The sequence below is a fragment of the Phaethon lepturus genome, unplaced genomic scaffold (assembly GCF_000687285.1).
Source record: "Phaethon lepturus isolate BGI_N335 unplaced genomic scaffold, ASM68728v1 scaffold19908, whole genome shotgun sequence".
NCBI lineage: Eukaryota > Metazoa > Chordata > Aves > Phaethontiformes > Phaethontidae > Phaethon > Phaethon lepturus.
Genome location: NW_010557140.1, coordinates 14,871 through 38,911, shown reverse-complemented (window position 1 = coordinate 38,911; position 24,041 = coordinate 14,871). Strand labels below are relative to the sequence as shown.

At 39.2% G+C, this 24,041-nt stretch overlaps 1 protein-coding gene across 1 annotated transcript in view; it reads left to right on the top strand.

Annotated features, from left to right (window-relative positions):
• LOC104625147 (mirror-image polydactyly gene 1 protein-like) overlaps window positions 1–23,244 on the top strand; it is a 48,972-nt gene extending 25,728 nt beyond the window's left edge. Inside the window, exons 3-4 of the mRNA XM_010292697.1 lie at window positions 2,985–3,215; window positions 22,704–23,244. Coding sequence (XP_010290999.1) covers window positions 2,985–3,215; window positions 22,704–22,770 — 298 coding nt within the window. The 3' untranslated portion in view covers window positions 22,771–23,244. The remainder of the gene's footprint in view (window positions 1–2,984; window positions 3,216–22,703) is intronic.
• Window positions 23,245–24,041: the final 797 nt, after the last annotated feature.

Genomic DNA, 24,041 nt, shown 5'->3' with positions numbered 1-24,041 from the left:
TTGATTTTCAGTCAAAGTCAAGTCCCTCTGGGAGCAGTTACAAGTCGTGAAATCTTTTAGCAGGCTTGAAGCTGCTCTGACTTTGGGGGCTGAGGAAAACTCTTGCTATCTGCAGGAGCTGCATAAGTGACATCATCACGTCACTTCTGCCTGGACACAGCTTAGGTGGGCCCTTGAAGCTCTCAGACCCAAGCTGGAGCAAGAAAGGGACCATGCTGCCATAGTAAAGCAAGAGGCTTACTGTAAAGAACATGTGAATTACTTAAATCAAGGAACTGTTTGAATGCTTCTGTGACACATTCTTCAGGCTTAGAACTCCCATTTATTTTTGATTTATAGCATCAATATTCTCTGAAGAAATAATCTTCATGACATTAATGAAGGAATTTCAAATTAATAAGTATCAAAAGGGACTAAACAAAAGTATTTTAGCAAAGCACATATTGATGGAAATCTGGCAAATGGATGCTTTTGGAAAAAAGTTTAAAAGATCTATCAACCACAGTGCCTTTATCTGGAGGAATCACAGTGGCTACAAAATATATACATGTCAGAATCTATTGATCGCTCAGATGTAATCATTATGAGTTAAAACATGTAATAGTGTATTGCATACTGTATTGTTCATGGCTGGTCTTTGAGAAGGAGCCCAGCTGTAGCCACACAGGGCCAGTATTTTAGAATCTATATAAATGACTATGTGTTTCATATGATCTGTGGGAAAAAAACTCTCAGCTGGTGTAAACAAGTTAAAATATTTAGGCTATCCTCTGTTGTTTTTTTTCTTTAAATCAGGGACCCATATATTCACTGAACAGTTTAGCTTCTCATCTGTCTTTTTTTTTTCTTTTAATCTTGTGCCAGGTGTTTAAGAAGCGGGCAGCAGTGGTATTTCGGTAACTTGCTTTCAGCATTATTTGCATACCTTTGTGTTTTTCCGTGGTGCTCAATGCTCAACCATGGTGGGACTTCAGTCAGTAAATTTTATGTGCAACTGTTGAAGTAATTTTATTTTTAATGAGTCTGTTCTAGGGATTTTAATGTCCCTTTATAAATATTTATATTTTCAATATGTCTTCATTTAATTGAAAAGGTTCTTCACATTATTTTCATACAACTGCAGGTAGTAGGCGTAATAACATATCAACACTCTGACCTTTTTAGCTTCTGGATTTCTATTAGTTCATCCCCATTTTGCTTGTCCATATATATTATATTTCAGTTTGTATATTATGTTCCTGTATGGGCTGTCAGAATGGAGGGTGTTTTCCATACAAACACCTTAATAAACCGGAAAGGAAGAAAATATGCTATTGCATACTAGTAGCTGTCATGCAGACTGTGTCTTGAGTATTGTAATGAGTCTGCACTGCTACTAGAAATCCACACTGAAATAATGTTTGATGTTTGCCTGTTTCTCAGTCAGAGGGATGGTCTCAAGTCATATTCGTCAATACGGCAACAGCTTCTGGTATTCATGAAGTTGTTTTGAAATTAGTTCAATTATTTATATAAAAACACTGCTCATTATGATATCCTGTTGCCATCACCGTTGTTACAAATGTCTTCCATTAATTTCTTCTACCTCCAGTGTCATTTTCCACTGGTGTAAAATTCACCAATGAATTATGGCTATGAAGAGATGGGAAGCAATCATTGTTAATTCCACGGAGAGCTTGCTGGTGCAGGCTCCTTCCCCTAGTAATCAGCTATTAATGTGATTTCTACCATTGTACCTTAATAAGTCGAGCAGCTGGCTACTTACTGATTCCTTGGGAAATAATTCCACAGTCAACAGGCTTCACTGAGAATTTTTTACATGATGCACCACCTTCTTCTTTAGTCTCCTTTTTTCAATTTCTTCTCATTATTTATAGGTAACCTATCTGTCTAATATCCTTCTTTTTGCTTATTTTCCATAGCTATAGTTAGCTGATCCAAGCATATTTATTTCTTTTAGCTTCATGAATCTATTGCCTTAAGACCCTATTCAATTTCAATTTCTGATCTCCCTTTGCTTTGTCCAGAACTTTCTGGCACATAAGTACAAAGCATGTAGTACTGTATTCAGGTTTGTACAATGAAAGGGTATAATTTTTATGCTCTGTGATTTGGTATATCTATGAATATACCTCAAAAACATGTGTAAAACTGAATGGGTTGAATATCCATCCATGGCACTTCAGTGTGAAATAGATGGTAAACAGGTCTACTTTTTGCCTGAGTGAAGCCAAACCAATGGGTCAGAAAGCACCTTGCAAGAAATTATGGTGGAGGACAGTATAGATACTGAAATGTCCCATGACAAAACCCTGATGCTGGCAGGAAACCTATGTCTGTCTACTATAAAGAGGCTATTTAAGACACAGTATATTCTAGTACAGGCATTACTAGCTTATTTAAACCAGCATCAAGAAATATTTTAAGTTTCCTCTCAGAAAGATATTGACAAAGGACCTTTAGGATTGGTTAGCATGGGCAAATCATTCATAGGTCCAAGTAATCCTGCTGATCTAATGATATTGGTTTTTGCATTGTAGCATTTTTATTCCTTTCATTATATTGAAAAATCTGCAATTTTGCAAATAACTCCCTTTAGTTGGTGAGTCTGCTTGCTAAAAGAGAGTCCTGTGTAACACAAGTTAATAACACATCAGTAACTTACTTCAACTTCGTGTAAACAACGTTTTGCTGCAGCTCAAACATAATCAGGAAGACGCTACAGCTGAAAAATACTACCTTTTAAGTTTTTGTTGAATAGGTTTTTGACTTTTTAAAACTCTGATAGTTGTTACATGCTTCTAGAAGAGCCTTGTGGAAACAGGATGTTCTTTTAGTTCTCTGTCACTTTTGAAGTACTTTGGTATTACTGCATGTGGATCCATATATGATGATATTAAAAATATTAATTGAACTGAGTGTAGTATTCTTGTAACTCAGTCTTAGACTGAAACTTAACAGCATGTATGATTTTGTTTTCCCAGCTTATACAAATCTTTGTCCGAAGGAATGAGCCTGAAGGACCAGTTGAACTGTACTTTTGGTACTTCTGAAGGTGGACTGCAAGGCAGGGAGGATGTTGTGACCCTTACCTATCGCCAGATTGAAGATCTGGCAGCTCAGCTGCAGCAAGCTCGGTCAGAGCAAAAGGACACGGAGCTGAAGCTCCAGAAAGCCCTAGAGGCTTCAGGGGAGGCCAATGAAAAAGTTCAAAAGTAAGTCACTTGCCTTCTTTCGAGAAAAATTACAGTTGAAAACCAAATGAAAAGGTGTTTCTTCTGGTATTTTGTCTGTGATTGAAAGTGTGGCAGCACTCAGAAAAGTTCCTTTAAACGATTCCTTCTTTGTCTGCCATTCAGCTCGTCATTTGCTCAGTGTGAAGCCGATCGTTTTAAGTTTTATAGTATTATGCAAGTCAGTGTGCCTGTCATTACTGTTATGGAAACTGCTTCCTACATATGCAAGACACAGAGAAAGTGCTTCCATCTCCTATGAATGATTTTCACTGTCCTTTTACCCCATGGCAATCCTGTGGCATCAGAGTATTTGCCTTTAGAATTGCACGGTAGAATATTAAGGTTCTCATTTTTGGGCTCTTACGTATCTGGCGAGTTTCATGCCACGGTAGATGCTGATGGGGTTGTTCGGGGGTGGCTTCAGAATCTCACAGAAGACAAAACAAGTCTCTGAGTCGGTGAACAGGGATTGTATTCTCTTTCCCATTGCGCATTTCCCGGCTGAAAGGTTACTGAACTCCAAAAGCTCATCTCTACTGAGGTCCTTATTGTCATGGTTGTTATTTATTGCTATCACATAAGCCTTTGAAAGTCTGATTGCTGGGACATAGGCAAAGGTGTAGGCAGAGCCTCTTCACAATCTGACACTTTTCTTCTCTGCAGTACATTCAGCAACTGCAGAATACCCCTCTCACACCCTTCCAAGGTGGTCGATGCTGAACTGATGCAAATTTTCCTGTCAGTCCATATTTGTCTTCAACTTCAGTGTCCCCAGCATACTTCCAGAGTAGACAGAAATTGGCTTAGAATATATTGCAAGGACCTAACAAGAGTTCTTCCTGTTAAAAAAAAAAAGCATGCTGAGTTATCCTATTAAAAAATAAAGAAATTATATTTTTATATTTTTAGTTTATTTGTAACTACATAAAATATAGTTAAGATCGAGAGAGAGAGATGTGAATACATCTTTTAAGTGATCTCTTTAAAACCACCACTGGTTGTTTGAGAACCATTCAAATCTTTATTCTGAACACTTAGATATAGCTGAAACTTCAGCTGATGCACGCTTGATAAAAATAAACCTACAAAAAATAATTACAGCATTTTAAAGAGAATATTGTCTAAACCTTTCTGTACATTGTTTATTGTCATTCCATTTCATTTTATTTGTAAACATTTGCTAACCATAGATACTAAAGTGAAGATTGTTTTTAGCTTTTGGGGTTTTTTTAGTGAAACTGTCTTGTTTAATCCCATGTAACCAGGGTGGCTAGAGTAGAAGTGCAGCCACAACCTGAATTAAAGTGGTGGTGATGCACTGCTATAGTGAAAAGAATTTATGCAATTTAACATGCTCAGCTACTTGGGAAAATTTTGGTCAGGTTAGTTTTCATTATTGCTAAGATCAGACCACTGAGCCTATAGCAAAATTAAACAATTGGGTGAAGTCTTTTGATGACAATGGCATGCCCTTTTTACCAAGAAACTGTGGAAATGCTCTGTGCGTCTTCCCAGCACCCGGAGTCATCCACCCCCATCTTATAATTCAACCTGCAAACAGATTAAGCAGCTGAGTTTGTGGAAAGTGTGTTTACTTTGAGCTAAGAACCCTTGTGTGACACTATAGAGATTCCTCTGACACCTCTGGGAGAGCTACACAGACAGTTCGTACTCATCAGCAGGGAAACCGGGCTGAGAATTCCCAATTTCTTTGTAACCTCAACTGCTTCACACAAATCAGTGTTTGGCAATTAGGCAGGAACTCATTTGTTAGCTTAGCTTTTTATTTTGAAGATGTTCTACATTTCAAAAAGAAACTGACAATTTATAAACCTGTCAACAGAAAGGCTTCTTGGTATTAATTACGGTAGTATTAATTACGGTAGTATTAATTATTAGCACTGTCTTAAGAGGATGCTGATTGTGATTTAAAATGTGACTCTACAATTCGTAGCCTAAATAGAGCTCTAAAACATCTGTTTTCTTGACTTCTTTTAAATGCTCAAGTAAAATGGATTTCTGACGTATGAAGTATTTTTAGCAGCTATATAAAGTAGTTTCTCAGTATTACTCAGTAAAATATCTGAATAATGTAGCAACCATTAAAAATCAGAGGAGGAAAATAATTATGAGCTTCATTAAGAAAGAACATAATTAGAACAATTAAAATAATGTTGAAAAAGGATGTACTTTGTAGCTTCGCTGACCACGTCATTTACTGGCGCTCAGCTATGCCTTTGCTAATCTGTTCTCTGGCAACACTAAAGGATTTTTTCAATATTCTTAAAAACTTCAGTGTTTGCATTCAGCACACAGAGCTTCAGATAGAGATGTAATTTCTCCATGGCGTTGCCATCATGTCAGCCATTTGTGTACCCACCTGCAATTGTTGCTTTCGAAACGCGAGATCCAAGTCCGAACAGGGGTCCTGTGTTTTCCGTCAGGGCACAAAGCATCTTAGAAATTTCTGGGTCCTATTCCCGTATGAAACAGGCAGCTGTGAACCAGAAGGGGGATATATTGGAATCTGCTTATAGAGAACTTGGATATGGTAAAATTCTGTTTATACTGAAGTAGAGTGAAATCTCACATGGGGTCACTGCAGCGAGAGACCGGAATTGCGAGTGTGTGCTCTCGCCGGTGAGGATGGGTCGCCGTCCTAGCGGGGGGGTGGTGGGAAACAGAAAATGTTGGTGCTCAGGGAGCGACCACACGGATTTAGCAGCGTTTGTTTGAATCTATCTTGATTTTGAAACATTAACAAGATATACACTAGACTTCTAAGAGAGCACTGTTCTAGCCTATAAAGCACATACACATTTTAACTGTGCGGTGTACGTAAATAAATACACGTATGCGCACACGTGACGCAGTACATACTTATGCAGCAGGAAGTTACTATGATCTGCACGGCGCTTAATATTTTTAACCTAGGCTCTGCAGAACGGCTGTGACCGTCATTTTCTGTATTTAATGAATGTTTTCTAATTCACGGTTACGAAGAAGGAATTAGGGCCGCGGCGCAGGAGCGTCTGCACGTGTGTCCTGCCGGAGAAGCCAGCAGCCAGCTGGTGCAGCCCCAGCAGGGAAATGGGGCTGACCTGGAGAAGGTGGCTGGGAAAGCCTGCGAATTAATTAATGCCTCCGCCAGCAGAGGAAGCAAGACATTTTAAAACTGTCCTTCCCGCTGGAACCTCTGGGATTGAGGAGTGGCTACTGATGTCAGTGAGATCAGAGGAGGTTATAATGTAATACCAAATCAATATTAGCCAATTATCGGTAAAGGCTGAGGCCACTTTTGATGTGTTTTTTCCAGGAAATGTTCTATTTTTCTGCAACAGCTTTGCAGCTGGAGTGAATTTTAATGCAATTTGTCTATTGAGGGCTTCTATTTTTTCTCACAGTTTAATGATTCTAGTTCAACAAAGCGTAGCTGTCTGTGTGTTGCACACTCACAGAGCTGTGTGTGTGGAAGCGTGGAGGGTGCGCGTGTAGAATTTCTGCGTAATCCTCTAAAAGTAAACACAAATCCATAAAGTAATGGTGCAATGCTAAAATATAGAGGTATGAAAATAAGCATAAATGGTGAGAAATACGCTGCTTGCGCGCTTTGTCAAGGCAGTTCTTAGCATGAACAAAGCAAATATATGAGTGATGCAGAAGAGAAATTCTTACATTTGTCTGTAACTGTTCATTAAAGACAACTTTTCTTTTGATTTTGGGTTTTCTTTCTTTTAAGGAGGAAGTCAGGAGAGTTACAGATTTGGATAAGATACTTCAGTGGATTGAGTACAAAAGAAAACTAAGCAATCTTCTTAATAAGCAGATAGTTTTATCAAAGGAAATCACTGTCTCTCTTAAAAGAAATACTACCCTTAATAACATTTGCTTTACCTCTTAAGATGTGATTTTTCTGGCCACCTAACTTTCATTGTTACTGGAACACACCCTTTTTTGAGTAGTCCTGGATTTCCCTCCAGCGTTTCCGAACACGCTTTCTCTGCTTTCATAGTTGCTCACTTAGTTTTGTTCCTGAGCTGATGCTGGTGAATAGGTCGATCGATGACACCACAAAAACAACCAGTTCTTACCAGCATTCGACACAGTTGAAAAGAATACAAAAAGAGAAGGAAATAAGGAGCAAGCATTTATTAAGCAGTTAGAGTCCCCCTCTTCTGCAAGTAAAAGTAATCTGCCTTCCAAGCACGGGAGCTGTGTGCATTTCATGTCAACGTCCAAGACGTTCTCCAGTGCTGGCTGGAGGGTCTAATCTTTCCCAGAATGATCCAAGCAGTGCAGTTCAAGAACAAGAATGAATATTTGAATAATCACACCACAATGTGAGGTGACCCTCCGACAGGGGACTGACCAGATACACATATGGATTTTGGGAAGACGCTCTGATGCTCTTTTTTAACACAGCTGTGAGAAGAATGTGGCTAAGACCCAGTGGTCTTTCTGGAGTATAGCTGGCAAAGGAAACCATGAGGAGAAGCGAATTTAACACATGGGTGTAAGAGAGTCCGCTTCATTGATGCGATCTGAGGGGAATGTCTAATGACTGGAAGAATCAAACTTGGCAATGAAAACACAAAGCTCTTTTCATCAATTCAAACGCAGACTCTAAAGCTGCAGATGGTTACCTCCAGCCTTGCCTATTCAGTGCGGGGTTGTATAAAATGGCACTTTGGTGAATACTAATAGATCAAAACAAAGATTTAATAACATAAAGATGTTGTGTTCATTTTTAAATGAGGATCCAGGTCAGTGTCTCAGAAAAGAGTGAAATAAGTATCTTTATGTATGGGTCTAAAGTCTCTGGAGATTTTTAACTGCAAACATATCTTTAGTGTGCAGATTGTATTCAGTACAGCACAGCTATGCAGGGAACAGGCTAAAAGCAAGATTTCTGAATTATATTAATTGAGCCTCTTTGCAACATGCAAATGTTGTTAACTAGTTACCTTCCTTTTAAAATCATACCTACATATATTGAGTTGAAGTATACATTGCAGCTTGTGTGCGTTCAGTCACTTGTTGTAGATAAGAATGGAGCCAGTTAATTAGAAATTGCAGGCAGAAGCACTGCACAAAAGAAACAAGTTGTACATTCACTGGGACTTAAAGCTATTTGTTTTGGAGGAACCACCAAATGTTAGAGAACTCGGTTGGCTTTATTTTAAATTTTAGAGATACATTTCTTTAATTTTCATCTTTCAAAGCAATAAATATCACTTGATTTCTTACTTTATTAAAATGTTACATTTAGATGTTCAGAATTCCTATAATAACTAGACTGCTTTTATTTTTACTTCAAAATTGTATTCTGGTGAATGTCAGATTAACACGTTAGCTACTGGAGGCTAGGAGTACAGCTTCGTAGATATTAATAGTTTCACTGATTTGTGTCAGTAAATAATTTAGCAGATGTCTAAGGTGATCTTACTTTTAATGCAAACCACTGTGCTCCGTGCTGCAGTGAAGTTCTGCTGGGGTTGAATAGTTGGTAATCTTTTAATAGCATATGGGGAATAATTTAATTGATGCTGGCATTTTGAAATGTAAAGTAAGTTCTGGTGACTTGTTGAAGAATGTAGATGTAGAGCTAGTTTTTTAGTTACAGCAAATTGGCTTAGCTCTGTCACACTGAGTTGCATTCATTTGTCCCAGTTAAGGATATGACCTGTAGTTTACTGAGAAACAGATGCTGGTACATTCAAAAGACGAGCGAGTGAGGGCAAAGTGCTAAGAATCTTTTACTTGCAATGGCAAGCCACAGAAGTCAATGGTTATCAGAGTTTGTATGGCAGGAAACGGGGAGCCGAGGAAGATGCCTCTTGTAGCAGCCTAAGGTACCAATGAAAATTAGCAACAGTTCTGGACTTTCAGAACTGGATCAAGAGTTATTAAAGGAGATTCAATATGGAAAAAAATGCTTGATGAGGACTGATGTGTTGGCTGCCTCGTGCAATGATTAAAAGCAGATTATAAGCTCCATGGGGCCCATAAGAGATACACAATCTCCACAGGCAGGGTTTTATGGTGTTTAGGAAACCCACACTAGCCAGATGGAAGATTCCCAGACACGCAAAACTACCACATACCCCGAAGAATTCTGCAGAGTGCAGCAGAGCTGATGCAAAATGTCTTTGGCATGCAAGACATGCATAGGAACATGAGAAAGTCTGAAACACAAAATCTAGTAACAATCATATCATATGATACACGAAAATATTACTGTTAACTAGAGTAGCAATAACAGGCAGTGTGAATTTATTGGATTTAGGGGCAATAGGCATGGAAGTAGTCTGCTTTAGGAATTCAGTGACGAATTAAGACTAATTGAAATGTTTGAAGAAAGTCATGTGTGATCTAGCTGAAAGCAGTACATAGTAGGGTCAGAATTTATTTAAATACCTGGAATTCTGCGCTAACACCAGTGACTCCTCTCAGAAGAATTCCTGTCAGACTGCACTAATATGCATGGTGAAATGATGAATTTAAAAGTCTTGCAGAGATACCTGTTTGTTGTAATAAAAGAATTGAGTAAGCCATTGAGGTTATGTGCAGCTTCAGAGAAATTCAACATATAGTGTGAAATCAATTTTCTGGGTCTGGAGGAAATAAAATATTGAACTAGTATTCAAATCTAAGGTGAGCTGAATAAATTCAGTCCCTGGTGGCATATTCTCTGGGCTATTGTAGGTATACCATGCTCCTGTATCACTAGGCAGATCTTGTTTCCCTTGGTAAGGCTAACGTATTATTTATGTTGTACAAAAGGAAATACATCACTTTTGCAAAGCTGTAATTAAATGTATTTTCCACATTGGTTTATATGATCTTTAATTGGATGACACTTCACTTACCAATTTTTGAATTGCGTACTCCAGGTTACAATCCTTTGTAAATTTTGCAGGCTGTGATGGAGGACGTGCCTGATAACTTTGTACCACTAATACTGGTAACTTCCCAGCCCAAAGAAGAAAGGACTTGGGTTAGCATAAGCAGAAAACTTTTGACTTGAAAAAATACAAAACAATGGACTTCATAGCTTTTCTGCTTTCCTTGGGGACCCAAATGAAGAAGCATGTGCTGAACCAGAGTGATGCACGCTGGTCGCACCGAGATCCACGCAGAGCAGCGTGACCTCAGGCATTTTCTCTCAAAAGCTTCCTTGGCATCTGTGTCCCTTACCCCGGGTCTAGTAACATTTCAGATGTTTCTCCTGTAGAAATTCATAGCTTCAGGAAGAGAAGTAGACAAGACTCTTCAGCCCTGGAGTGTACTGCTCTCCTGAGAAGTGGCAGATGTGGATTAAAACCAAGGTTTCCTTAGCTTGACTGAATGTTCGAGCTGATAGTATAATTTTTATACTGGTTTTAAAAAGGAGTGGTAGCACTGCTGATTTCTTTGTCACCTTAAAAGAAACAAGTGTCCTCAGGTTAGTTTTAGAGAAGGGCAGCTTGAGGACCTCTGAGCAGCTTGGAGCAAGACACTTAAAGCAAGGGGCTAAGATTTTTTAAAAAAAGAACAAAAAAAAACCTATTTAGCTAGTTTAGGACCACCCTTCTCCTTAAACTAGTTGTTGCAAATCCCATCCCGAGGTGCTGCCGCGCTCTCTGTGCAGTCTGGAGGAGGAATGCGCCGGGCCAGAGCACATGTGGAGCTGCAGATCCCGTTCTCAATACCAGAGTCCTGAAAGACAGGTTTGGTGATGTTCAGAATTACTGCAGCTGAGACCCTTACAGTACTAATGATTCATAATACCTTTTGACATAACCTTTTCATTTGAAGAGAGCCCTTAATAGAGCAGTTTGTGGTACCAGTGGTACCAGAAGTCTCATACAGTTATAATGTGTGATATTGCCAGAGCAGATTATGGAATATCCTTCTCATGGATATTTTGGGGGTCATGAATTATAGTGAGGCCTTTAGCATCTGACAGTTTATGATCAATGCCAAGATTATTTCAGTGGTATACTTAACAGAATGAAGACAAAAAATCCCAACCAAAGGGAATGACAGATGAGCCTTTCCTGCATTCCTTGCACACCCAAGATATCCACTGACTGCAGGGAGCTTCACATGGATGAAGAACGCAAAATTGAGCATACAGTCTAAGTCAGGTATTTTCTTTGTGTAGCTATGGTTTGCATTTACTTAACCTCTGTAAATTGTGGATTGCAGTGCAGATACTGTTTTCTTAAAGTATGGGTAGATACAATATAAACACAAATATTTATCATCATTTGAATATTTATCATCTCAGCCTTTCACGAAGATATAAGCAGTGCTGAAACTTCGTTTTCTCAAACACTAAAATGTATTCTATGAAAGTCAAATGTTTTCAGAGTCAACATAATCACAGCATCCCCGTTTTTGACCTATGTGTTCATTTACAGTTTGCTTATAGCTGCTTCACAGAGATGGAAGTTTGTAGATTACAACATGGTTTTATTGATTTATCAGTAGCAAACTACACTAAGTATACTCAGTAAACTGGATCAGCTAGCTCTTGGGCTTGTATTGTATAATATCAGCTTGTTGTGGAATACTTCAGAACAAAATCAGAGTGTTGGCATAGTTAACATCAATGGTGTAAACCAGACTTGCAAAGACTAATATTTAGTAAGACCAATAACACAAACAAATTAGATTTTGAAGTTGTTTGCCCAATAGGAAGAAGCATGCTGACACAGTATTTGTAAGCTTATAGTTAACCATTCTATGACAAATTATTAAATAACTTTGAACAACAAATTGAGTGCTCCTTGAAGAACAGAAAGAAAACTTTTCTCAGACTTGCTTTTTTTTCCAAGATGATAAAATGAGTGTCACAGCAAATAATCATTTACTTTAATATTTTATATCCAAATAAAATAGTTCCATGGCATTTACATTGCCGTTACTAAATAGTATTTGGTTTGTTTGCAAGAGCCATTTATTTGTGGCTTGGCTGAAGGAATAAAAATAAATTTGCGGTTCTTTCTGTTAATACTCATACTGTTTCTTAACATATGCAAAAGATTGAATACTGTAAATGTATGTGCAGAAGCTCAAAAGGAAACCCAGACTTTCTGAAGTTTCTGAATTACGTATAATCTTTTAGAGAATTGCTGGAACAGTTCTTTACAGCAACAAATAGAAATAACTGACTAGGCCAGCAAGGTATTTAATTTTAAGGAAACTTGAAATCATTTAAATTTTTCCACTGCTTAAAATTAAGTGTACCTTTACCGAAGCAGGAGCTAGTTCTCAGAAGAAAAAATTCCAGCTCGTGTTTCTAATCTAATACTGAGTCATTAATTAATAGTCAGATTTTTCCATAAGGCTTTTAATTTTTTTAACAAGATTTTGTAGAAAGACAGCATCAATTGTATTTATGAGAGCTAACAACAGCTTTAACCCCATCATTGCCACTGCTGTTTTATTGGCAAGTTGCTCAGCTTTCCTGTTCTACATTTTTGCTGTATGTGATGTGAGTATAAGGATATAGAATTAAACACTGAGTTGTTGGAAGGCACAAATCTTTAGGACAAAATTTTGTCACTTCAGCTTCAGATTATGGAATTTTTGCCCATAGAAAGTATTAGAATTCAGCCTTTGAATGGAACGTACTGCAGGTATTGGAGACATGTATAATAAAATTACTGTATTTAGCACATTATTTTCTGCCTCATAATATATCCATTTCTATCACCTCAATTTTTGGTAACATAATCATGAATTATTTGAAGGATGTACACGATGCACATCAACATCTGATGAAAGGGATATCTAAGTGGTGAACTCCAGACAAAAGACCTTTCACATATCTCCTATTTTAAACACTGAGAAAATATTTTACTCTATGCTTTTGAAGAATTTATGCTTACATCAGCAGAAATTAAATTTTTTTCTCCTACAATCAGTCCCATTCATGTCACCACCGTGCAGAATTGTCACCAAGGCCTGAGTCAGCAAGCTCACCGGTTCAGAAGAATTAAAGCTGTCCTCAAAATGAGCCAAAGGTCCCGCTGCTTCTCTCCCGAGTCAGCCTTGCGCAGGAATTCGCTGGCCTCCCAGGAGCAGGAGGAGAAGCTCATTCCCAGTCGGATGGCAGGAGCATGAGCAAAATAGGCCCAGGAGGCCAGTGAAAAAAAATCTCATGTGAATTGTCTTGCTAGAATAGTGCAGAAGACAGTTGGAGACAGTCTGACTGACAGCTACTGGAAGGAGGTTACTGAAGCTTAGAAGTGGGAAGGCTTGGTTTTACCTTAATGTCCTTACATGGCTGACAACTTAGTAAAAAGCCTGTGAAATATCTTAAGGAGCACTACCCACGTGTAGAAGAGACTTTAGTTTGTGATGCTAAGTCTCAGGTGGTATTTTAAAAAAACCTTTTCTGTGTGTAAGTGAGCAGTTAGGCATCTCTTCTGGTTTTGTCCCTGGATACGGGACCCCATCACAACATCACCATAATAGACAAGCTTCATGCTGATAACATCTATCTATAATATACTGCAAACATTAAAAGGAGGACAGAATGTTTCATCCATGGGTTTTTTGTTAGTCCACTACTGAGGGAAGACTGCTCTTATTTTTTCTAGAAATACTTTTCAGAAGTATGACTAAGTATGAGTCGCCCTGAAACCAGGAGAAGTGTATGGGCACCGTTGGATTACACCGGAAGGGTGGGGAGTTCACCTACCAGTCTAAACCCATTACGAAGGACTTATCACAAGTGGGAGCTTAATTAAGTGCTTTCCTCTTAATCCAAACCCATTTCCATCGTTACTTGATCTCAGTAATGTAGAAGTCATTCCAGCTTGGGCGGTACCACATCAGTTCTGCCAGGATGGCAAAGCTATTGAAATGCATCAAACCTATGTAATTTTTTTTTTTTTTATGTAAATTGGAGGGATTTGGTTGTGGTTTATAGGAAGGAATTTTCTCTCCAGAAGCTCCAGATTACTCTTGATCACGAGGGTGGAACTACCTCAGGGAGGTGGAACATAACTGGGAGCTGCCTAAAGCCAGCAAGTCTGCAATCAGGTTTTGTAAAATATTTGTGGAATCAAGGAAGAGGCTCATGTTGTCTTTATTGTTTATGATATCGAGGGTAGTCTGCCAAAACGGTGCTTTGATGGGATGTACTTGGAAAATGGCCTGAGCAGTACATCAGTATTTATGATTTTACAAACTCATTGTAAACAGGACTTGACCAGAACATGCCCAAAAGAGGTGAGACTGGCTTGGAATAAGCAGCTGAGAAGTTCAGACCTGGCCTTACAAGGAAGGCTTGTTTGAAACATGTAGAAAGGTGTAATGTGGTGGTTTCAAACTGGTACTTCTAAAGTTTGGAGTCTCTTAGTAACCCCATTCTCTACAGATCCGTAAATGTATATCAATCTGCTGGTCCTGCATCCTGAATATTTTCCTCGAGAGGAATCCTGTCTAACAGTTTGCTTTGAGCAGGTTTGAAATACTGTTTGTTTTAGATAATCGATTTTTGACATTGCTTTTAAATATTCCTGAAGAGGGATTTAGAACAAATCAAAATCCTCTAAAAAGTAGGTCCTTTTTCCATCTTCTGAAATACATCTCAGCTGCATATAGAAAAGAGAACTGGCTAGTTGTTGCCACTTGACATGGTTTGGAGCACAGATTGAGAAGCTGGGAGAGAAGGGCTGGCTCTGTATCCAGCAATTTTAGGCTCAAATTATGCAGGATATTTTTTTTGTGTGTGTGCACCTGAGGAACCCAGTTCAGCTCAAGATTACTTATACATACAATTAAACCTGTGGAGCTTTTCAGTCTTCTTGGATGTTGAGCTTCAGCAAGTCATTTCACTTCTCTGTTTGCTGTCTTGACACATAATACACATAATGCAAAACAGACCTGAGTTCTGCCTTTTAAAGACTTTACATAAAAGTTCTGACCATCCGTTCATGTTGTGAGCATTCGAAGCCAAGAGTATTTGCTTTTCTGAGATTGTCTTGCTCTCAAGAAGAAGGTGGGAAACAGTTCAGAGAGAGAATAAGCTTGCCCATGATTCGTGGCGATCTAATGATACCAAACATCGTTACCAAGGAGAAGGACTAGTGTTCATTGGGAGTTGGTAGAAAGTAGTCTTTTTCCCTCTTCAAATGTATAAGCACTATAGCAGAATACTTTCTATGGGGAAGATATAATAGCGTATGCTGAAACTGCGAGCTTTTCCTAAGCGGATGACAGAGACTTCCAGGAAGTATTTGGCAAGACAATCCCGGAGACCCTTACCTGTTCATATCGGCACAAACTCTGTGGACATGCTGTTACTGTAAGGAGTAGGCTGCGATGTCAGGATTTCTCCAAATGCATGGAAAGAAACAGTAATTGTCAGTGCTAAAACTAATTCAAGCTTATGGAAGGAGATACAGAAAAGCTTTTACTTGCACAAATAGGAGTAGTAAACTTTGCATAGAAATTGGTATAAAAACTGTTGGACTTAATCTGGAGTAATTAGGTGAAATTCTATGATCTGATTATATAATCTGATGAATATCATTTGGCCTTCAATATGCCAATATGTCCTCCATTTTAGTTGTTGTTAATTTTTTAACTCTTCAATATCAGCCACATGCTCAGATGTGGATGGTCCATTCAATACTAAGAGCCTATGATAAGCCTGATGTAGATCTCAGTGTACTAAAATACAGATGAGGTTACAGCATAGTTGTTTCAGGGTTTATTTTTCTTTCTTATAAGCTCATTTATTTTAGGCAATCAGTGCATGCTGTTCTGAGAAAGCATTTGAAAGCAAAGGAGCAGTACCTTTCACAAGGTAGCATTAAATCCAGCATAGATGCAAAGTCCTGATTTTGTATTATCCTGTACCATGGAGCAACCTACATCAGTGCGAAGTAAGGTGAAATGCTGTCAGAACAGACCAACTGTGTTTACCACTCACTTTTCCTGCTGCTGGTGATGGCACAAGGTGAATAGTAATGGTGAGCTAGCTCATAATCTTCCAAACAGAAGGTAGAGAGCAAACAATTTGACAAGATTAGTTATTGTGGACCACAGATAAAGGCTTAATATTTTAGCCAAGGCCTGTGTAAGCCAGGTTTATTTTGAAATATGTCTGCTGTCAGGAGCCCAACTGGCTGTATTTACTTCTAAGTTTAATCATATACAGAATTACTCTTTTGGGTTGAGAAGACGCTGAAAGGGATTTAATAGGAATGCTTTTTTTGTGACAGTGCTTTTCAGAGGCAGAATGGTTTGCCCTGCCAAATTTAAGGCCTGTAAGTTTAATGGAACATACTTTTTGGAGTGACATTACAAACAGTGTTGGCCAGGCAGGAATTGGCGGCGGTGCCTGGAGTGATTACATTCAACACTGTGGTCTACCACGGTTTAGAGCTTGCTCATGCTGCTAAATCAGTCTCTAAGACTTGCGTTTTAAGACCAGAAAGGACTATTAATACCAGTCAGTCCAGCCACCTGTCTAACACAGGGCACCGAATTTTACTCAGCAATTCCTGCATCAGGTTCAAAACCACTGCTGAACTCCAGCGTGTCATTTAGAAAGACGCCCAGTCTCCCATCCCAAAGATGCAGAGGGAACTTTGTTAAGCAGAGAGAGGCAGCCTGGTGCATCTGAACCACAGGTAGTCTTTACTGCTGTGATGATTTATGAAGGAGTTGTTAGAGACTGGTGTTTGACCATCAAACGCAACTGGCAATGTTTTTTAAGTGAGTCGATCAAAAATTATTATTATTTGAAAGGCAGGTTTTTGAAGTGGCAAAAATAATACCTGAATTGAGGAATAAGAATAATTAAAGATTCACTGAACCACCCAGAGGTAAGAGGGCAGTGCCTCTGTAGCATGGTAGATAGGCTCATTCACTGCGAGGTCATACCCTTACATTCCAGGCTTCGATCCAGTGAATATTTAAGCATTTTATTCAATTGGAGCAGCCTCAACATTTGAAACTGAGAACAAGACACCCCAGCACCTGGTGTTAGCACAGTGCTACTCCCTTGAATGGGAAGCAGCTGGGGTCCAGTTCCCTCATACAGATAATAGAGCTGAACCAGTTTCCTCCAGCCTCTTGAGTAAATGAACCTGTCCAAGTGACTGGTTTCTGGGCAAGACTAGTAGCACAGCAGTCTGTCTTCTCTGTGTCATTTGTTTCTTTGACTTTTCTAGAAAACACCTGAAAATGAGTACTCCATTTAGGATTTGATGAAATATATCCAAGAGGAAGACTGAAGGGAAGGAGAGGGAAAGAAAATTTTAATTCTGAGATGAAATTAAGTGAATTTGCTTGTATGACCACTCACCGAACAGTCGTTCACTGAGCTCTACTGCTAAACTGCTTATAATGCTGTTGTCCAATGCATTTTGTTGCCCTAATATATTTTCAAATGCTTGGTTTCTAGAGGGAATTAGTGTTAGCAAAACACATTCCACAAGGAGACAGAAATCATGCAAGTAAGGCCATCTTCATAGCCTGAGCCTAATCTTATCTACTGGAAAGATAACCAAGGGTTATAGTTTAGGTTTATAAACCTTTATATAGCATTTCAAAATCCAGGAGGGTTTTCTTTTTATCACTTAACTCCTCCATCTGCAGGTAGAAGCTATTGTTTTCGGCTAGTCTATATATTGCTTTGCAGATTAGGACATAGGCTACTTGAAGGGTGCCCTTTTCTTTCAGTTGGGTACCCGTTTTGGCTATTTCGGGGGCATGATGCCCTCGAAGATCACTCTGTGACTGTATAACTCTGTCATATTCAGAACTTGTGGATAAAGGCCACTGCTCCTCTTTTGGGGTGAGTTCCTTTGGCCAGAGATGGAGCAGTGTGGGAGAACGTACTGATCTATGTGGCTTTACGCAGTTACAGAGCTTTTACTGATCCGAAGCTACAGTTTAGACCCAGAGCTAGAAGCGCTAGACTTCTTCAGCAGAATACATGTAAGAGGAGAGCAAGCCAAAAATGCGCCTAAGACTCAGCGGCAGAGACCAGTAGGTAACATTTTTGCAACTATCCGTCCAGCTCCTGGGCTCCCAGAACAAACTTCTCTGTCCCTAAGGATTTTAAGTCTGCTTTATGGAGACTGATTGTAAAACTAGAATGATTTATACTCAAGGGAGTAAAGCTCTGTAAGGCTTTGCTAAAAATCACAGCAGATTGTCAAACAGTTCAGGAGCTATGTAAGAACACTCCGTATAACAACATACAATCTATACAGGCATTTTGTCAGATGTATGCATAGGTTGTAAGAGAACACAATTTGAAATATCTGGAAAAGGAGTTGAAAATAGTTGCGAATTTGCCCTGGGGAAGACACGCCTAGCAATGTTCTTGTTTAGGTAGCCTACCTCTGAAGATGAGGACCTTCTTAAAGCTTAGCAACACTTTTAAAAGTACATATTCAAACTGGTAATATCATAGCAGCAAGCCCCTCAAAGAAATCTTTTTATTTCTGTATTAAAACACGGATTTACCTGCTTAATTCCAAGTTTGTATTGAGGAAGCATGAAGCCACTGCAGTTCAAGACTCTTCACAATCATGTGTCTGTTGCTAACTTAAAAATAATGATGGATCAGATGCCCCTTTCCTACTTTGTGATTTTTTTTATTTTTCCATTTCATGGAAGCACTGAGATGAGCAGAAATAGGTAGTGTAGATAAAGAATATTTGTAGCTCTCATCTTTGTGCTTTTCATGGACGCAAATTCCATCTATCCTGAAAAACACAGCACTTTTTGTCTTTGGCTATGTGCAAGTCAGTATAAATAAAACCAAAGTTATACCTATCCATCTGAATACATAGTTTGTTCCTGTATTTTATATGCCATTTTGTACTCATTTTGCATGCACACATAAGTAATTGTGTAGAGAATGCTGAAGTGGCATTTGCTAAGAGAATTCATTCAAGGGACAGGTTTTCTAGAATTCTTTAAGTACCGAGAAATAGCTACGGTCACCTACTGGGTTTTTCCAAAATCTCTAAGCAAGAAATTGAAATCTGTGAGAACGAGGAGTGAGACCTTAAGAGGCTTTGTTGAACATTCCTAAAGGTGTCTGCCTGTCCTTGCACGTTTGGACCTTCAGCACTGCAGCAGAGTTGCCCACCATATCATTCTTCTGTCTGACCTAAAATACGAACCCAAATACTTTCTTCTTGAATGACTTGTTTGGTTGCTTCATGAGATGCAAATTCAGTGAGTGTCTGTGCTTACATCTCAGGAGAAGATGGTGTCATACTGCGCATTTAATTTATACTGTGAGGACTGTCTCCTTCACCAGCAAAAAGACAAATGTAATTTGTTAGATCTGTGGCTTAGGATACAGGCAAACTTAGTCGGTACTGCTTTCAGTTAAGTAAAATATGGTGAGATTATACTGGCAGATATATCATAATTGCACAAAGTGATAAAAGTTGCTTTCTTCAGGTCAGTGTCTTCCATATTTTGAATAAAACTCTGCAAACACTGAGACTCTTAGGGTAGTTCCCAGCACCATTTGTCTGTTTAGATATTTAAGTTTACTTTGATCTTGCGGTGTAAGACTATTCCTTCAGTTTACCGCAGATTAAAATGCTCAGCCTCCAAAAAGAGCTGCCTGCAGCATCCCCCCGGGCTGGGTACAGAGCCTTATGGACCAGGGGCGGTTCTGCCGCCCTCACCCCTTGCAGGTAGTACCCCATTGGCAAACGGCCTTGTTAGCTGCCTTTTATTGCTGACAAAGAAAAATGTTGCTTAGTGTGAGTCAGGATGGCAGAGTTGGGCCCTGGGTGAACAAAGAGTCCAGGATTATCGTTCCGAAAAGCCCCCTGAGGCCTGTATCAAGAGTTATTAACCACTGATTCAGCCCGTAGCATTATTTTGTAGGCTTAAGTGGGATTTCAGTGGTATATTGGGCCTTGTGTCTGTGTAGGGGTGAATTTTGCCCTCTGTTATTTTATCTTATAAATAGCTGTTACAGATTCTCTTTTACATTATTGTTAAAATATCTTTCGAAGGTATGGTTTCTTAATCCCCTGCTGCTTTTTTTTTCTTTCTTCTAATAAAGAATAAATAAATTTGCAAATCCACACATGACTGAAACAAAAGGCAAATAAGCCCTGCACGGTTCATATTTGGTGCAAGATACCTCATTTTCATGATTTCAGTCATCATTCATTTGAAAAGCAGAAGCTATGATTGTTAAGCCTCATTATTTTCAATGAAGCCTGACAGTTTCAAGGTTAAACAGAAGACAGCTACTTTCATCCCAGTGGTATTTCTCTTCAAACACGGGCAGCTCTTCGCTAACTTGTTCTGCTGTGGTGTGCAGTGTCATTGCTTGGTCACAGAGTAGTGCAGATGCAAGACAGTGTGTAAGCAGTGACCTCCAACCTATGTCTCCCAAAAAGAAACCTCAATTATTGAAGTCATGTTGCCCCACTTGTATAAGCCGTGCAGTATTTTTAACTGAGCAGTGATTTAAATAAGCCATGATCTCAGATTTTACTATTTTTCTGCTGTCTCCCAGAAGACAATTTGCAGCCCAGACCTTCTGTTTGTCCAGACAGCTTGAAATGTTTCTCCTGCACTTTATGTCGCTGAAGCACTTTAGAGAGGGTGCTAGCGTGAGAGAGAGAGAGACCTCCAGTGATAGTCAACGTGGCTGAGAAAGCTGCAATGCTTCTGAACATACATGCTTTTAAAAGTGAGGACTGATATGCCATTGCTTTCTGAAATTGCACATGGACTAACTGATTTAACAGGGAAGCTTCTCAGTAAGAGAGGCTGAGGAAACTGTGTCCTATCAGTAACTGAGTTAAAACCCATAGAACCCAGAAAACATTGATTTATCCACTGTGAGAAAACTTGGAGGAGCAAATAACTTGTGACAGCCCTGACTTGATACCTGCATGGACTGACTGCACTGGGTTGTGACTGTCTGGGTGCTGCCTCCATAAAGACGAAGAAGTGCAGTAGATGTGTGTTACAAAAATGCACTAGTTGGTTAAAAAAGAAAAGTGATACTTGTAAAACTGAAAGGAGAGGAGTAGCTAAGCAGTAGTTTTTCACCTGTGCTTTCACTCCTTTAGAGTCCCTGTGGAACAGCTGAACTTTCCATATACATTTCCTGGTGTCTCATAATTACATTAGGGTGGTGAATTCTTAATCTTGTTTCAGGAATTAAGTCACCTGGTGAGTACAATAAAAGGTGTAGCTTCATGGTGCTTGGTGGTTCCTGGAAAACAAGAGTGTTTCAATACGTACCATGTACATTAGTCATGATTTGTGGCAATAACTCCAAGACGTGTTAACTAGTTTTCCTGCACTGAAGTTACTAATGCATCCATGAGATAAAATGGATTTTGCAGTTTTGATAAAGCTGTGTTATTTTTATTTCCTATCTGCATTCCTCATGCTGTATAATACATTTTAAAAAATAACAACTGTCTTTTCAGGTAAGAAAAAGCGGTCAACTTTGCCGCAGTGAATACAGCTGTTTGAACCTGCAACTCTTTTGATCCATTTTGCAAGTTGTGTGTATAATATGCTGGACATGGCTCTGAAAGTGTTCTACTACACACAGTGTCTGCTTTTGTATAGTTAGTTTATTTGGGAGAGAGCTTTCATTGAAGGATTCCATAAAATACAGATAAATTGAAGAAATAGCTTGAATGCATGATTACTGGAGTGCTAAAGATAAATGTGTGCAAATGGAAAACGCTGAACAAATTTAGCCCTTTGCATTTGCCTACATACTTTAACAAAAGGAAAGAACAAATTAAGCCAGTGAGATGTTGGCCATGCTTATAGCCTGTGCCTTAACACTAAGAGAGGATTAGGCGGCTCTCTGTCCTACTTATTTAGACTGTTAATTTTTCTGTAGTTGTGTCGACATAATAATCATACGGGCCACCTTCAAAATATCATTGTCCACATCCTCAGAAACTTGGCTTGTTGAGTATTTTGAAAAGGTTTTTGACATAAAACACATGGGGTTTTAGGCATAAATTTATAAACTGGACAATAAAAGTATTTGTTGGATAATGGGCAGGGTATTTTTTAAGGGGAAACAACAGCTAAGTGTTACATTTAACAAGAACCATGGACCACTCATATTTTTAAAAGTGCAGGAATTGAATGTCCCGCTTACACCAAAGCGTGTATGTGCCACAGGACTGCTGCACAGGGTTTTGTGTTAATGCCTTATGGGCACCTCAGATACTACATATTCTACAAAAGAAAAGTGAGTTGATATATATCACTGACTGCCAATGGGTTGGGTTGTAGGTTAAAAAGTTTTCCATAAGTTGTCTGCATTTTCCCTGAATGTCTGTCTTTTACAGTAGTGCTTTGTTTCTGAGCGTGACCACCACCAGGACAGCTTGGTTCAGTGCAAACACTGTCTCTTTCAGCCAGAACATTCCTAACGTTAGCTTCCTTTTTTTTTCTCTCCTCTCCCTCTCCCCTGCCCCCTCTCAGGTTGGAAAGGCTGGTGGACGTCCTGAGGAAGAAGGTTGGAGCAGGGACCATTAGGACCGTGATCTGATTGAAAGCTCTAGTCTAAGGAAGCATTCACATCTGGTGACCAGGCTGCTTCATTCAGCACTGTGTAAACACTAAAGCCTTAACTTAGCAAACAGTTGTTAGAAGTGGGACACTCCAGCGACATTCCAAGCTGAGATAAAATCAAATCATAAATGTTTAACTACTTTGCTGCTGAGTTCTGTGATTTGTTGAAATGTTTCACTGCAAACATATATTTGTTTTTAAGCAGATGCATTGTGGCACTGTGCACTGTGAAAAATGATGTAGATGCTTATTTTAACAGTCTGTCCTCTCGGTGTTGCTAGACTATAGTCTGCTGCAAGGCGCAGCTTGGTCATGTTTTCAAATACTGCAGGCTTCAGGTGCAGAATCCTGCAAAGCAGTTTCAAAATTTAAATCCCTTATGTTATTTCTGAGACTGCAAACAGTCCTGTATTTGTATGTTAAATAATTATTATAATTGATAAAGTAGGTTCACATTCAAGAAATATCTCTGGCTAGAATATTGGAGATTTTTTCCTCCTTACTCATAGCCCATTGAACTGCCACTAGTGACTGTGGCTACGTCTAAGGGAAGGATACGTGTGTAGCGTTACGCAGCGGTTGAATAGCTACTGCTAGTACATGGCATTTTCAGCATACATTAAAAAGAGCTGTACAGTTAGGTTTCACTGGAGGTGCAGTTTAATATATTGCAACATGAAAGCCTTGTGACATGGTACAGTATCTCGGATAGTGGGGAAGGTTTCCTGCATTGTTTATAGTCAGTCCTCTGTCCTTTCCTATGAGGGAAAATCTCTCAAACATTCAGAAACCACCTCAGAATTTTCCTTTCCAGTGTAACGTGGGTCCCTCACCCCTTTCCTACAAGACTTTTTGCCTGCTGCTTCTAGACCTCTGATTGCTCTGCAGTGCAGGAGTACCATCCAGGTTGGGATTGAGGCCAGACTGCCAACCCTCTGTTTTGTGTACTCCTGAAATGCCCTGGGACTGAACTTAAAAGCTGAAGGATAGGCTCCTACAGGGAGGGGAGAAATTGAAGGGTGAGGATGAAAATTTGGGGTACACAGACATTGTACACCTTACAGATACAGTAGAGTTGGACCTAGAGTTGTGTCTGTGACCCAGACATCTCCCCATATTCGATATGTCTTTGTCACATTACCAAAGGTGACCAAAAGGGACAGCTCGGTACTCACAGAAACCTGCTCAAGAAGGCAGCTCTAATCTCTAAGCAGCCCAAATTCAGTAATGAATCTCAGGAGCACGGTG